The 14,276-nt window shown below is 50.2% G+C and overlaps 1 protein-coding gene across 1 annotated transcript in view; it reads right to left on the reverse strand.

Annotated features, from left to right (window-relative positions):
• The window catches only part of C3H4orf50 (chromosome 3 C4orf50 homolog), a 128,162-nt gene that overhangs the window by 87,095 nt on the left and 26,791 nt on the right, over positions 1 to 14,276 (reverse strand). Inside the window, exons 5-7 of the mRNA XM_034951923.3 lie at positions 9,567 to 9,696; positions 8,046 to 8,173; positions 3,591 to 6,068 (exon numbers count right to left, since the gene is read on the reverse strand). Of these exons, the coding sequence (XP_034807814.2) occupies positions 3,591 to 6,068; positions 8,046 to 8,173; positions 9,567 to 9,696 (2,736 nt within the window). The remainder of the gene's footprint in view (positions 1 to 3,590; positions 6,069 to 8,045; positions 8,174 to 9,566; positions 9,697 to 14,276) is intronic.

Raw genomic sequence — 14,276 nt, forward strand, 5'->3', positions numbered from 1 at the left:
GAGGAAAGAAAAATAGAACAGAATGAAATATTTGAAGAAATAATGATCAAGAATTTTCTAAGTCTGACAGAAAAGACAAAAATACACAAGTTCAAGAAGCTAAAAAAAAAAACCAAACAAAAAAATTAAAACAAGCAGGACAAAAACAAATAAAACCATATCTAGGCACATTATAGTGAAGCTGCCAAAACTCAAAGATAAATAGGAAATTATAAAAGCAGTCAGAGATAAAACAACACATTTATTTTAGGGGGAGTGAGGGAGAAAAACAATGACAATTATGACTGATTTCTGGACAGAAACTATGAGAGGCAGAAGACAATGGAATGAGATCTTTAAAGAGCCAAAAGAGTGAAATACCTGGCTACCTAAAATTCAGAATCCAATGGGAAGAAAAAAAATTTAATGAAGGTTAAAAAATTATTTTCATAAAAAGAAATATGAGAAAATTAATCACCAGAAAATTATCACTACAAAAAATCCCACAGTTCTTAGGGCAAAAGGAAATCAGAGCCACAGAAGAGTAAGAAAGAAAGAACAGCATAAGAACATGTAAAGATACGGGTAAATGAAAAATATATGATTGTTTAAAATAACAGTGGCTTATAAGATTTATTCTACATAGGAGTAATATATAACAAAAATAAATAATAAAAAGTAAAAAGAGATTAAATGAAGTTAAACTATTGAAAAATTTTTGTATTAATTGGGACATGGTAAAAAAACTAATTTAAAGTAAATTTAAATAATTACTAGATACATTTTTGAAATGCCGAGGCTAACCACTAAAAGAATAATACTAAAACATAAGCTAATGGAGAAAAAAAATAAATAACAAAATATAATTAATACCAAAAACAAAGGGAGGAAAGAAAGAATAAAAGAAAACAGAACAGATGAGACAAATAGAAAAAATAGTAAATAAATAAAATAAATTGGCTGGGCACAGTGGCTCACACCTATAATCCCAGCACTTTGGGAGGCTGAGGCCAGTGGATCACCTGAGGTCAGGAGTTTGAGACCAGCCTGGCCAACATGGTGAAACCACATTTCTACTAAAAAATACAAAAATTAGCTGGGCGTGATGGTGGGTGCCAGTAGTCTCAGCTACTTGGGAGGTTGAGGCAGGAGAATCACTTGAACCCAGGAGGCAAAGGTTGCAGTGGGCTGAGATCATACTACTGGACTCCAGCCTGGGTGACAGAGTGAGACAGCGTCTCAAAAATAAATAAATACATAAAAATTAAAGAACATTATAATATATAGATTTTAAATAACATAACTAAAAAGAGAAATACACAAATGCACACTCAGAGTGGAAGATTTTAAAACATGTCTTGGTTAATGACAAAACAAATAGACAACATATCAGCAAAGATAGAAGAGATTTTGTTAGGACAATTAACCAGCTTGGCCTAATTGATATACAACAATCAAACAATGTTCATTCTTTACAAGGGTATGTGGGGTATACTGTTGGCCATAGACCATAACCTGGTCAATAAAACAAGTCTCAACAAATTTTGGAAGACTAAAATAATATGCTGTATACTTTCTGACAGCAATGAAATAAAACTAGAAATCAAGGACAAATGTATAACTGAAAAACTCCAGAGATGCTTAGAAATCAAGCAACATATTTCTAAATAACCCATGGGTCAAAGAAGAAATCATAATAGAAATTAGAAGCTATTTTAGGTTTTTTGTTGTTGTTGTTGCTTGTTTTTATTTCATCCTTTTGGACTTTAATTTCTAAATCAATACAACAGGGCTAGCTATAACAACGTCATTTTTTTTTTTTTGAGACAGAGTCTTGCTCTGTTGCCCAGGCTGGAGTGCAGTGGCACAATCTCGGCTCACTGCAACCTCCGCCTCCCAGGTTCAAGCAATTCTCCTGCCTCAGCCTCCCAAGCAGCTGGGACTACAGGTGCATGCCACCACACCCAGCTAATTTTTGTATTTTTAGTAGAGATGGGGTTTCACCATATTGGCCAGGCAGGTCTCAAACTCCTGACCTCATGATCCGCCCTCCTTGGCCTCTCAAAGTGCTGGGATTACAGGCATGAGCCACCGTGCCTGGCCCTAACAATGTCATTTTGAGGCAATTTTGAGGAATAAATGATAGTATATAAATTTCCTGGCACATAGTAGATAGGCAATACATATTCCTTACCTCTAATCCTTAGAAACTATTTTGAACTGAACAGACTTCATCTCAAAATGTGTGGGATGCTTAGAGAGAAATTTATAGCTTTAATTGCATAGATTGCAAAAGAAGAACAGCTGAAAATCAATGACCTAAGTTTTCAACACAAGAAGCAAGAAAAAGAACAGCAAATTAAATCAAAAGAAAGTGGGAGGTAGAATATAATAAGGCCTGGTACGGTGGCGCATGCCTGTAATCCTAGCACTTTGGGAGGCCTAGGTGGGCAGATCGCCTGAGCTCAGGAGTTCGAGACCAGCCTGGGCAACATGGGGAAACCCCGTCTCTACTAAAATACAAAAAATTAGCCGGGCATGGCGGCATGTGCCTGTGGCCCCAGCTACTTGGGAGGCTGAGGCAGGAGAACTGCTTGAACCTGGGAGGTGGAGGTTACAGTGAGCCGAGATCCCACCACTGCACTCCAGCCTGGGTGACAGAGCGAGACTCTGTCTCACAAAAAAAAAAAAAAAAAAAAAAAAAGAATACAATAAAGGTCTAAGAAGAAACCAATAAATCAAATACAAACAATAAATAAAATCAATAAAACTAAAAACAGATTCTTTGAAATGACTGATAAAATTGTTGGGGGTGGGGAGGAAAGAGAGAAAGGAAAGAAGGAAGAGAGAGACAAAGAGAGAAAGAGGGAAAGGGAGGCAGGAGGGGGAGAGCAAGAGACAGAAAGATGGAGAAGGAGACACAGAGAGAGGAAAGGAGGGAGAGAGGGTGGAGCGAGATGGGAGAGAGAAATAGAGATAGAAAATAGAATGCATGCCAGGGTCTCAACACTAAATATCCTACACATGGTGAAGGCCACCGTAGGAACATTATGAGTGTTTTATCCCAAGACTCCCAACAGTCAAGAACTGTCCACAGATGAGGAGAGTGACTCAAAGAAGTCTGCATGTGGCCTTCAAAGTCACAGCTCTGAAAGCACAGAGCCGGGTTGGAACCCGGTTTTATCATGCTCTACAGTCCATTGTTCTTTTCATTGCAACTTTCAAGACCCAATGTACAGAATTAGTACTTGGGGCACTTGAAAAACCCCAGGGTTGGAAAATGCAAGGGCTGATCTTAAAGTGTGAACACCCCGTGGGTGCCCTGCTGGAGTCTAAGAAGAGGGGCAGGCTTGAATCTCCCATAGCAGGTGGGAACAGAGATCCCGGGATCAGAGCACCCAGGTGTGAGTCCCTGCTCCATCCCTCACTGGCTATGTGACTGCAGTGACTGCATTTCTCTGTTTTCTTTGTACCAACCTCCTCTCATCTGGTAAGTGGGGAGGATGATTGTACCTCCCTCACAGGACTCTGGTGAATTGCATAAGTGAATGGGGTGGCCCCCGGAACAGAGTCATGCGTGATGAGTAAGCAGATATGCAGACCCAACCTACCGTGGGGCCATTGCTCAGGGAGCTCAGAGCTTGCCCCTGAGCCACAGAACACCTGGGCCTCTTCTCCTCTTTCTCCAAATGTGCTTCTTTCACTTCTGCTCCACTGACATTTCCTTGCAGGGCATTGGCTACACCAGTGTTTCTCCAGACCAGCGATGGAGGGGGAGAATCAGCACCGCGTCTGGAATTCCCGGTGCCTGTGGAAGGTCCTGTCTGCCCTGCAGCCAGACTCATTTCCTCCTCCAAGGGTGGCCCACAGGCTCTTGAAAGCAGCTGTCCTGTGAGTGGAGTCACCTGCACCTCTTTGTCTAGAGCGTGCATCTTGGCTTTTCCCTGGAGGTGCTCCCTTCCCCTCACCAAACGCCCCTGATCCGTGCTCCTCTGCAAGGTGACTTCCCTCTCCAGGACATGGACCCTGCGTAGAAGGTGCTCGTTCTCCCCACTTAAGGCCCGGATCATGTCTTCTATTCCTAGCACGATATCCTTTATCAGCTCTTTATAACTGACGCCAAGCTCCGCGATCAGCGTCTGGAGCTTCCAGTTTTCCAGGGTGACTTGCTCCATCGTGTCTTTGGATTTCCTGACACTCTCAGACGTGGCTTTCTGGAGTTGGCCCAGATTCCCTTTCAGTTTTTCATTTTCCTCTTCAAGCTCCAAAATTTTGCCGTAACTCTTCCCATTGCAGGCTTCAAGGTCAGAGATTGCCTGTAAATATTGGTCCAGTTCTTTCTTTAACTGAGAGATGTCCCCTACCAGCCTGTGGTTATCCCGCTCGAGCCTGGATATTTTTGTCACCTCTCTCTCTCTCTCTCTTTCAAGGGCGCACACTCTTTCATGGAACCTCTCTTGGTCTCCGTGAAGTTTGGTGTTGTCATGTAAAATCTGGCTTCTCTGTTTCTTCAATCCAGAAATGAGCTGATGAAACCTGCTCCTCACTCTCTCGAGGGCACCCCAGGGCTCAGCAGGCCCCTGTGGAGGGTTTGGGCTGGCTTCATCCCAATCAGGCAGTGTCCCTGGGTTACCAGGAACTTCGCTGGTGCCCAGGGCCGTGGTCTTTCCCGGCTTATCACCTTCACCATTCTCTTTAGACTTCGCTTCTTCATTAGAACAAATACCCCAATTTCCCCAAACCTGCTGAGAGTGAGCTCTCTCCCAGCCACTGTGCCACTTCTGAGCAAAGCTCCAGTTCTCTCCCCTACATGCAGAGGCTGAGCACTGCCAGCCCCTGCTGCCCGGCTGCAGGGTGGACAGCTGCTGGAAACAAGCCTCCACGTCCTGTGCAAGCTCATCGATTGTGAGTGCACACCTGTCGTGTCCTTTGCTCACAGCCTGTGGATGACCATGATCAGTGGGTTCGGCCCCTTCAACTGATAAGGCAAATCTGGGAAACAGTGGCAAACCTGTCTCTCCTGCAGAGAAAAGCATTTCCTTGCTCTCATGCTCCTGGGAGTCAGGCTCCTCGGGGGCACCCCTGCACCCCAGACCGGATGCTTCTTGATGCGGCATCTCATCCTCTTCCTCTAGCCCTTTGTCCTCCAGGCTTCCTCCTTGCAGAAGCAGAGCATTTCCAAGCCACACTTGGTTTTCCTCCTTGCCCCTAGCTGTCCTCCCCGTGGCTCTGACTTTCCCTGCGAGGAGCTGACTGTCTGTTGGCCATGGCTCTTTGGTCTCATGAGCCCTGGAGAAGGTGGCTGGGGGTGCCACTTCCTCATTCTCTGATGACAGTCCTCCTCGGAGACCCCAGACGTATCCTTCCACCCTTTCCCTCCTGCTCAGGGATTCGGGACCCTCCTTTGATACTGAGGCCTCCCCCTGTAGAAGAGGCATCAAAAACTCCTGCCAGGACCCAGGGCGGCAGGTGGCGGCCTTAGTCTCTGAAGCCCCATTCTGATCCTGCACGTCCTCTGCAGCTCCAGCCCCATTCTCCAAGCTCAGGTTCTGATGGCTTTCCTGACTTAGCTGGTACTTGTCACCAAGGTTTTTCCCCTTCCTGCCCAAAGTCCCCCTTGCCTCCCCCTCTTCAGTTCTCCCTGCAAGGCTTCCTCCTCCATTGTTCCAAGTGTCTTTCAGATCCTTGGGGTGTTTTTTCGGAAATGGGTGATTTGAAATGTAGGGGGCCTCGTGGAAGAGGGAGGCACCGCGGCCTCTTGTCTGGTGACAATCCCAGCCTGGGTGTCCTGTGGCTTTGGGAGGAGGCGGGGACCTGGTGGCCAACTCTTCTTGGGTTTGTTGTCCATCTGAGGGAACCTTCTGGAGCAGCAGTGGTCGCCAAGAAGCGGAGTCCCCAGCCGGCCCCCAGAGAGGGAGTGCGGACGTCTGCACCAGGAGAGAGGCTTCTGCAGCTGGGTCAGCTGCTCGATTCTCTGAAATCCGGGCCAGGTCCATGGGGAGGAGTGACTCGTCCAAGCACTCCTCTGGTGGGCAGCCACAGACCAGGAGAAGAATCTGTTCATCCAAGCTGGGCTCTGCCAGAGTAAGCTACGAATGGAGAGAGAAGATGAGGTGTGAAACAGCCCCTTCCTCCATTTAGCACCCCCACCTCCACTCACCTCCTGGGGTTCTCCGTGTTTCCTCACCAGCTGCACAGGGGATAAGCTCTTTCCCACACAGGACACAGCTGGTACCACCCCAGGGCCTTTGCACGTGCTCTTCACTCTGCCCAGAATGTCCTTCCCCTAGATGCCCTCATGGCTCACTCCCTGGCTCCATTCACATCTCAATGCAAATGTGACTTCCTTGAAAAGGCCCTCCCTGACCGCTCTCCCTCACTCTCGGGCCATCCACCCTATGTCATCTTCTCCCACAGCACCCTCCATGCCCTCACACCATATTATATATTTCTGTCTATATCATCTAACTCCCCCTATAGCCCTGCCCTGTCCAATCCACTAGTCATAGGCCACATGGAGCTCCTAAAATGTAAAGTAATTAAATCAAGGTTAACATTCAGTTCTACGGTGGCAATAGCCCCATGTGGCTCGTGGCTACTGTCTTGGGCAGCGCAGATGCAGACTGTGAGCAGCACTGCAGAAGGCTCTCATGGATGGGGCTGGTGCAGGTGGTCAACTCCCTGAGGACAGGACTTCATCTTTGTTCAACTCCTGGGCCTAGAACAGTGCTGGGCACACAGGAGGTGTTTCCTCCATATTTTTAATGTATTTTTATCTTCACTTATTTGACGTGTTTATCCAGAGAGGAGGAGCCCAGCTCACAGCAGAGGCCCCAGCTGGGCTGAGGGAGGCCTGAGGATGAAATTTGCCTTGAGCTAGGCTCACTGTGAGTCCCAGGGGCTCCTCCCAGACCTGGCAGGCTGCAGGCAGTTCTCAGTGGAGCCCCTAGAATAGCTGGGAGAGGCTGAGCAGGTCTAAGACACAGAAGAGAAGGACAGAGGGAGCATCTCAAAGGACAGAGGGGGTCTGAACCTTTGGAGGTTGACAAACCAGCAGCAGAGCCCCCTCAGGCAGAGGGGGCTTGAAGGCCAGGAGTGCTGCCCCAGCCTGGAGGGGCCACCGCATCCCTGCTCCCTGGAGCTGCCAGTGGGCAGCACCTCATCCTCTGTTGTCTTTGCCTTTGTCTGCAATGTTCTTCCATCCAGACACCAAGGCACTGTCCCAGCTGCCCACAGAGAAAAGAACACTTGCCCCAGAGAGGTACAGACCTAGAGACCTGGCTTCAATCCTGGGTGTGACCTTGAGCAAGTTCCTTAACCTGCTGGAGCCTCAGCCACCTCACCTGTCAAATGGGGCACCTCCGTGTTCTAAGACATTGCCCTGGGCTTCAAGGGAAGGGGGTGGTGAGGAGCGAGGCATATAGGGATGTGACGTCCAACAACAAAAATAAGAGATGCATCGTGAGCAGGACGTGAATGAATGAAGAGATGATGGAGGGCCTCTCTATTTACAACCACACAACCACAGCCAGGCTCGCGGGTCCCAGCACAGCTCTGTTCCTCAGGGATGAGAAAATGGAAGTGGAGAAAGGTTACGACTGCCTCAGCCTCAGAGCGAGCCATGGGAGGTGAGTCGGGACGCAGGCTCCTGACCCTCAGGGCCAGCATGGGGCAGTGTGGGCCGTCGAGCCTGGATCTCGGGGTCCACCTCCAAGCTGGGGATCTTGGGGAGTCACAGCAGCCCTTGGAGTCTCATCTCCTCTCCAGAGCAGAGGTGGCAGCAACACCTCGTGGGTGTCAGGAGGTGTCAACGAGATGAAGCCTGTTCCGTGGAAGCCCAGGCCTGGCACCCAGTTAACCCCCTTCCTCCCCACCCCCCATCCAGGTCTCAGGATGTTTCATTTCCTCTCCTCAAATCTCTCTCTCAACTACTTCCAGAATGTTCTTCCAGACCTGGAGCTTCTTTACCCCTCCCACATCCTGCGTGTGGCCACATAGCCTGCATGAGGCAGGGCTGAGGGGAACCAGTGGCACTGCACACACACGCAGAAAGCCTCTGGCCTCACCTGTTCACGGTTGGATCCGGCCAGGTCTCTGGGGAGCTCGCTTGTGGTCTCCGGGCCTGGAACCAAAACAGAAGAGGCCCGTCCAGGCCTGATGCAGCTCCAGGTGCAGGGCCCCTCTGGGGACTGGCCTGGAAAGCAACAAGACCCTGGGGGTTACAAAGATGCTCCCAGGGGCTCTGCCATGATCGCCTCTAGGGACCACGTCCCCCGGGCTTGGGTAAGATGGCACCCCCCCACCCCCGACTGTGAGCCTCCCAAGGGCAGCCTGATGACCACCAGCACCTTGATCAGGGGAGGAAGCTGAGGCTCAGAGACGTGAAACAGCCAACAGCAGGTGGGCAGAGACCCCAGGGCTCCATGCCACCTCTGCGGCCCACAGACTCCTGCACGGGACAAAATCCACCAAACCTTTCTAAGCCTCAGCATCCTCAACTGTCAAACAGGGTATGAGCCTCACCCCAGCTCTGCACAGCTGGCATGAGGACACATCTGACCTGAGTCGACACGGCAGCTCTGCTCCCCAGAAATGAGATAAAGGGAAAACGCTGGTTGCATCAGTCAGCAGCACCACTGTGCTACACATATGGAGGATAATACCATCCCTAACAGCCCTTGAGGTTGGAGGGCTGGAAATAAACCACAGATGCCCAGTTGGCCGCCATGGCTGTCAGGCTCCCTGAGTGCAGGGGCTCTGGAAGCCACAGCTGAGGCTGTTATGAGATATTGGCTCAAGCCGGGTGCGGTGGCTCATGCCTGTAATCCCAGCACTCTGGGAGGCTGAGGTGGGCGGATCACATAAGGCCAGGAGTTCACGACCAGCCTGGCCAACATGGCAAAACCCCATCTCTACTAAAAATACAAAAGTTAGCCGGGCATGGTGGTGGGAGCCTGTAATCCCAGCTACTTGGGAGGATGAGACAGGAGAATAGCTTGAACCCGGGAGCTTGAGATTGCAGTGAGCCGAGATCACACAACTATACTCCAGCCTAGGTGACAGAGTGAGACTCCACCTCAAAAAAAATAAAAAAATAAAAAATAAAATAAACGAGAGAGAGATATTGGTTCACATCAGGGACAAGAGGCTTCTAAGCCCCAGCAGCTTCCAGACCTGCCAGGTGCGATTCTCACTGCCTCACACTGGAGGTGTCACCTGGGAAGTAGGGGGACAGGACGGCTCCTGGCCATCATAGGGACTTCTGTGAAAGCATGTCCCTGCTGCCAACCTGCTGGCCTGTGAGGCCTCCTGGCTGGCACCCTCCTGAGGGCCAAGGGTGTGAGCCTGTGTTCAGCTGAGCCCGAGCCAAAGGCCCCTGGTGGGAGTTGCATACTCTGATCCCACCTGCAGCAGCTGTGTGACCCTGAGAGAGGGACCCTACCTCTCTGAGCCTCGATTCTTGTCTGTGGGGAGGGGGGACCACCCCCTCTCCCTGCATCATCGGGACATGATAAGGAGGAAGTGAGCTAGCCATTCAGTGGGTGCTGCCCGGGACCCGTCCTCCACGCACCGCGGTACCCACGCACCTGCTGGGGCCCTTTGTCTGGGTGCATCATCGGACCGCAGGGAGTTCCGCCAGTCTTGGCTTCTGCAGGGGTCCAGGGCCTCCTCCCTGGGCAGGGGCACTGAGTCACCCTGAACACAGCCCAGAGCGTCCTGGAGGAAGACAGAGGAAGTCAGGAGCCGTCAGTGTCCTGGCTGAAGTGTGCACTCCAAGCCCATCCCCAGGGGCCCCTCCCCAGAAGGGAGCTTGAGTCCCTTCCACAGGTGGGGAAACTGAGGCTCAGAGGGCAGAGAGTTCACAGCCTGGCAGCCCAGCCCCGGCCTTGTGCTTTTGGTTCACCAGGCCAAACTGCCCTCTCTTAGCACTCAGACTCCTGTCCACAGACAACGAGGGCAGCATTCAGTCCTCAGAGGAGTATGTCTGTCCAGCCAAGAAGCACCCAGATCCCCTAAAGCAGGGTCATGGACCAGACTGGTACAGTCCGTGGCCTGTTAGGACCTGGGCCGTACAGCAGGAGGTGAGCAGCAGGCGAGCAGGCATTACCGCCTGAGCTCCGCCTCCTGTCAGGTCAGCAACGGCATTTGATTCTCATAGAAGCGTGAACCCTATTGTGAACTGCATAAGCGAGAGATCTAGGTTGGGTGCTCCTTATGAAAATCTAATGCCTGATGATCTGAGGTGGAACAGTTTCACCATGAAACTATCCCCCTCACCCCCTGCCCATGGAAAAAATGTCTTCCATGAAACCAGTCCCTGGTGCCAAAAAAGTGGACTGCTGCCCTAAAGGGCACCACAGGCTCCCAGCTCCACCCTTCCTGTGCAGAGGTCCAGGGCCTCCTCCCTGGGTGGGGGCAGTGAGTCACCCTGAACACAGCCCAGGGCACCCTGGAAGAAGGTACCCTTCCTGTGCAGAGGTTCTTTCCATGTCCCACCCAGGGAGGAGGGTGTCTGCCCAGGGGGTTTGGACCGTCCTGTCCTTCAACTGTCAATAAGCTCCAAATGCGACTGCCCGGTACCTTGGCAGCGCCCTGTCCCCTGGACTTCTCCACAGTGTGGAGCTTCCCCAGCTGCCGCCCTGCTGCAGGTCAGGATAATTCAGAGGGAGCTCCTTCCTCCCTGCCACAGGGGAGAGGCTTGGGACTGGAAAAAAAAAAAAACACACATACACACACAAACTCAGCTGTCACCCACCACCCACGAGGGGCTGGGCACAGGTCTCCTCTGGGTTCCCACAGCCATGGCTGCTTCCACTGCAGTGCTCCAGCCCGGTGCTGTTGGCTGCCTCACATACCTACTACTCCACTGGACTGTGAGCTCCTTTAGGAAGAGAACTTGGCTTCATTTTGTCTGCACCCTCACCCTAGCCTGTATACAGTAGGTGCTTAATAAATGTTTCATCATTGGGTGGACAGATAGAACCTGGGGAAAAGTAGATGTTTTAGATTTACGAGTGCATTCATTCAGAAAACATTTATTAGGCTCCTGCTGTGTGCCAGGTGTGGCTCTAGGCCAGGAGGAAACAGAAGTGAACAGGTAAGTGCCCTGTCCCCTTCTCACTTGCTCCCCAGGTCCTCACCTTCTCTCAGCAGACCCAGCATCGGACTCCTGGCTGGTCCTCCTACCTCCTTCAGGTTCTTCTTGCAGCTACCAGGGAGACCCGCTGATCACCCAGGCTTCCCTTGGCTCCCCTCTGGCTACAGGGTCAGCACCAATGCTGAAATTAGGTGCTGGTGCCCATCTATGGGCTGTCATTGCTGCCTGGACACCTTGTTCCCACCTCTGCAGCTTTGCGCCAGCTTCCCCTCACAGCAACCTGCTTGCCTGTCCCAGCGCGTCCATGCTCTCCCCGGCCTCTGCACCTTCCCATATGCTGTTCCTGACACCTGGCTGTCACATCCTTCTTGGGAGGGGCCTGGATCGCTTGCCTGCTGCAGGCAAAGCCTTCTCTGCTTGTTGCTCCAGGCCCCTCCCTTCCACGCACTGCTCAGCCCCCAGCGATGGCACTAAAATGGAAACTGGATCTGGTTGCTCCCTGCTTCTCACCCTTCGACGCTTCCTGTTACACAGAAAGAGAAACCCCCACCGGCCTCACTGCCCCCACCTCCACCCCGCTACCACCACCCACGTCTGTGCTCCTGGAAGGAACTCTTCTCCCCACACCTCAGAGCCTTTGCACACTGTCTGGACCTCTCTTCCCACCCTCTGCCTGGTCAACCTCCTCCCTTTCTGGGACCTGCTTAAAGGCCGATCCTTAATGAGGCCTTCTTTGGCCTTCATCTCCTCCCACTCTGGGTTGGTGGCCTCCTGTTGATCTGTATGATGGTTTGGGTCTTGTCCATTTCTTCTCATAGGCCAGGGGCCTCAGCATGGGCCACATCATGGAGTCACCCAGAAGCTTTAAACAAGAACCAGTGCAGGAGCCTCAACCCAAACCTATTAACCCTGAGGGCCTGGGCAGCGACATCCTGTCCTGACAGCCACCGGCCTGCACCCAGAGGGCCTTGCTGGCTGCTGCAGCTGTCCCACGTTCTCACGGTCCCATTCAGCTGCCTCTTGTCTTTTCCATTTGGTTCCCACTCAACCAGAATTGCACACTTTGTCAGCTGCTTAAAATCATCATTGGAGTGAGAGGGAAAAGAGAAAATGAAAGAGAGAAAGAAGGCATCAAAGAAAGGAAGTGAAAGAAGGTGAATGACAAAGGAAAAGGAGAGGGAATAGGATAGGGAAAGGAAGAGACAGAAATTCAAAGTGAAAGCAGGAAGAGAGAGAAGTCGAAGGAAGAGGAAGGACTAGATAAATAGAAAAAGGAAGAGGCTGGGTAGGCAGCGTGGAGTCCACTCCATAGTGCAGAAGGTAGAAATGGTTACTGGTGGTATATTTTTTGGATTGTTATCATACCCAGGCTGACTTCAATGCAATTCAAAAAATGCTCGCTGAGCATCTACTATGTGGCAGGCCCTGTTCTGGAGCTGGTGACACGGCCATGTATAAACATACCTAGATCCCTGCCTCGAGGAGGTGACATCCAGCGGACACAACCTAGAAGACAATGCTGTACTGAAACATTGCCCATTGTCTAGTTTACCCCTTCATGTCACAACCGATGAAGGCAGTACTCAGAGAGGGTGAGTCACTTGTCCAAGGTCACACAGTAAGTCGACAGGAGCACAGGAGCAGAGCTCAGGTTTCTAAACCTGATCTGGAACTTTCTGCCTCCCTGCCTGCTCTATCAGTCCATCCTACATTTCAACCCTCAAGAAAACATTTGCCTGTAACTTAATCTGGACTCAGCTTTCATGTGCAATTATAAGCAAAAAGAAGAAAATGAGAAATATCAGGATATCCGGGCATAAACATGAACGTGTTAGAGGCCCTTCTGGGCTTTTTTCTATGCATAGACATTTTCCTATGCATAGACATTGCAAAAGTTCTATTTATACAAAATGTAAATTTTTACTTTGTGAATTTTGCATTTAATGATATAGAAGGATCATTTCTCTACAGGATCTTCTGCAGTGTGGTTTTTATAGCTAACTAATATTCTCTGCTATAAGGGAGAGGAAAAAAGGGAGATAGTTCCAGATCAAATCAATTCCCTCTTATTGGACAGTTGGGTTGTTATGAATTTTTACCAACTATAAGCAGAGCTGAGATAAACATGACTGTACATGACTCTTCTGCACCTCCAATCACTTTTTGGATATATTCGTGGAAGTCAAATGGCTGAGACTCAGGCATAAACCTTTTTTAAAGGTATTTAATACTTACTGCTTGACAGCCCTTCCAAAGGGATATGTTCATTTATACTCCTGATAGCTCAAACACCACACGGCTGCAGGCCCTTTTAACCTCTGACAGATGCACAGAAGAAAATGGGATCCTGAGGTTTTTCTCAGTGGCGTTATTTTTTAACTAATGGAGCTGTCCATATTTTTTTATTAAGACCACTGGCCATTTTGTACTTCCTTTTATATTATTTGCATGTTCATCCCTTTTGCCTATTTTATTTTTCGACATTATTGACACTGCTTTTTTTTAAAAGCTCTTGCTTGCTGCTGGAGAGAGAAACAAATGTGTAATAAATACCCTGTTCTGCACAAAAGCAAGCAGTGAGCAAGGCTGCCTGCAATTCACCCAGCAACAAAGAGATTCACGTAGCTGCCACCAGGGGTCACTCTACGCACACTGCCAGGGCATAGAGGCTGGCGGGATCATCCAGTCACTCCTAAAGCCCCTGACGTGGGATCGTGATCTCAGCTCTGGGATGACAGTGGACAAGGACTTTTTAAGAGCCTGGCTTTTCATCTCTCTGCACGAGCATCTCTGGGACCCTCCAGGCCAGGCACAGCCCTGTGCTGCCCTCTGCCGTAGCATCATTGTAGTGTCATGGTTTGCACCTGTGTCTGCCTCCTCTATAAGCTTTTGGAGGGCAAGGTTCATGCCTGGCTCACTGCGCCTGGGACATGGCAGGTGCCCAGTGCACACTCATGGGAAAGCATTCAGACCCATCTGCAGATAAACCACGTTTGTCTTGCCAACTATGAATGGTTCTTACTTCCTTTTACCCTGAGCAGAAACCCTGTCCCCAGACTCCTCCCCACATCAGGGTTTGTCCTTGCAGTGGCCCGTTCCTCTGGGGATCAAGGTTCCAAGTAACTTGCTCTAAAACATGTGACCTCAGGAGGAAGCATATGACCCCAGGCAAGTTACGGGAATCCTCCAGACTACAGGT

The sequence above is a fragment of the Pan paniscus genome, chromosome 3 (genome assembly GCF_029289425.2).
Source record: "Pan paniscus chromosome 3, NHGRI_mPanPan1-v2.0_pri, whole genome shotgun sequence".
Taxonomy (NCBI): domain Eukaryota; kingdom Metazoa; phylum Chordata; class Mammalia; order Primates; family Hominidae; genus Pan; species Pan paniscus.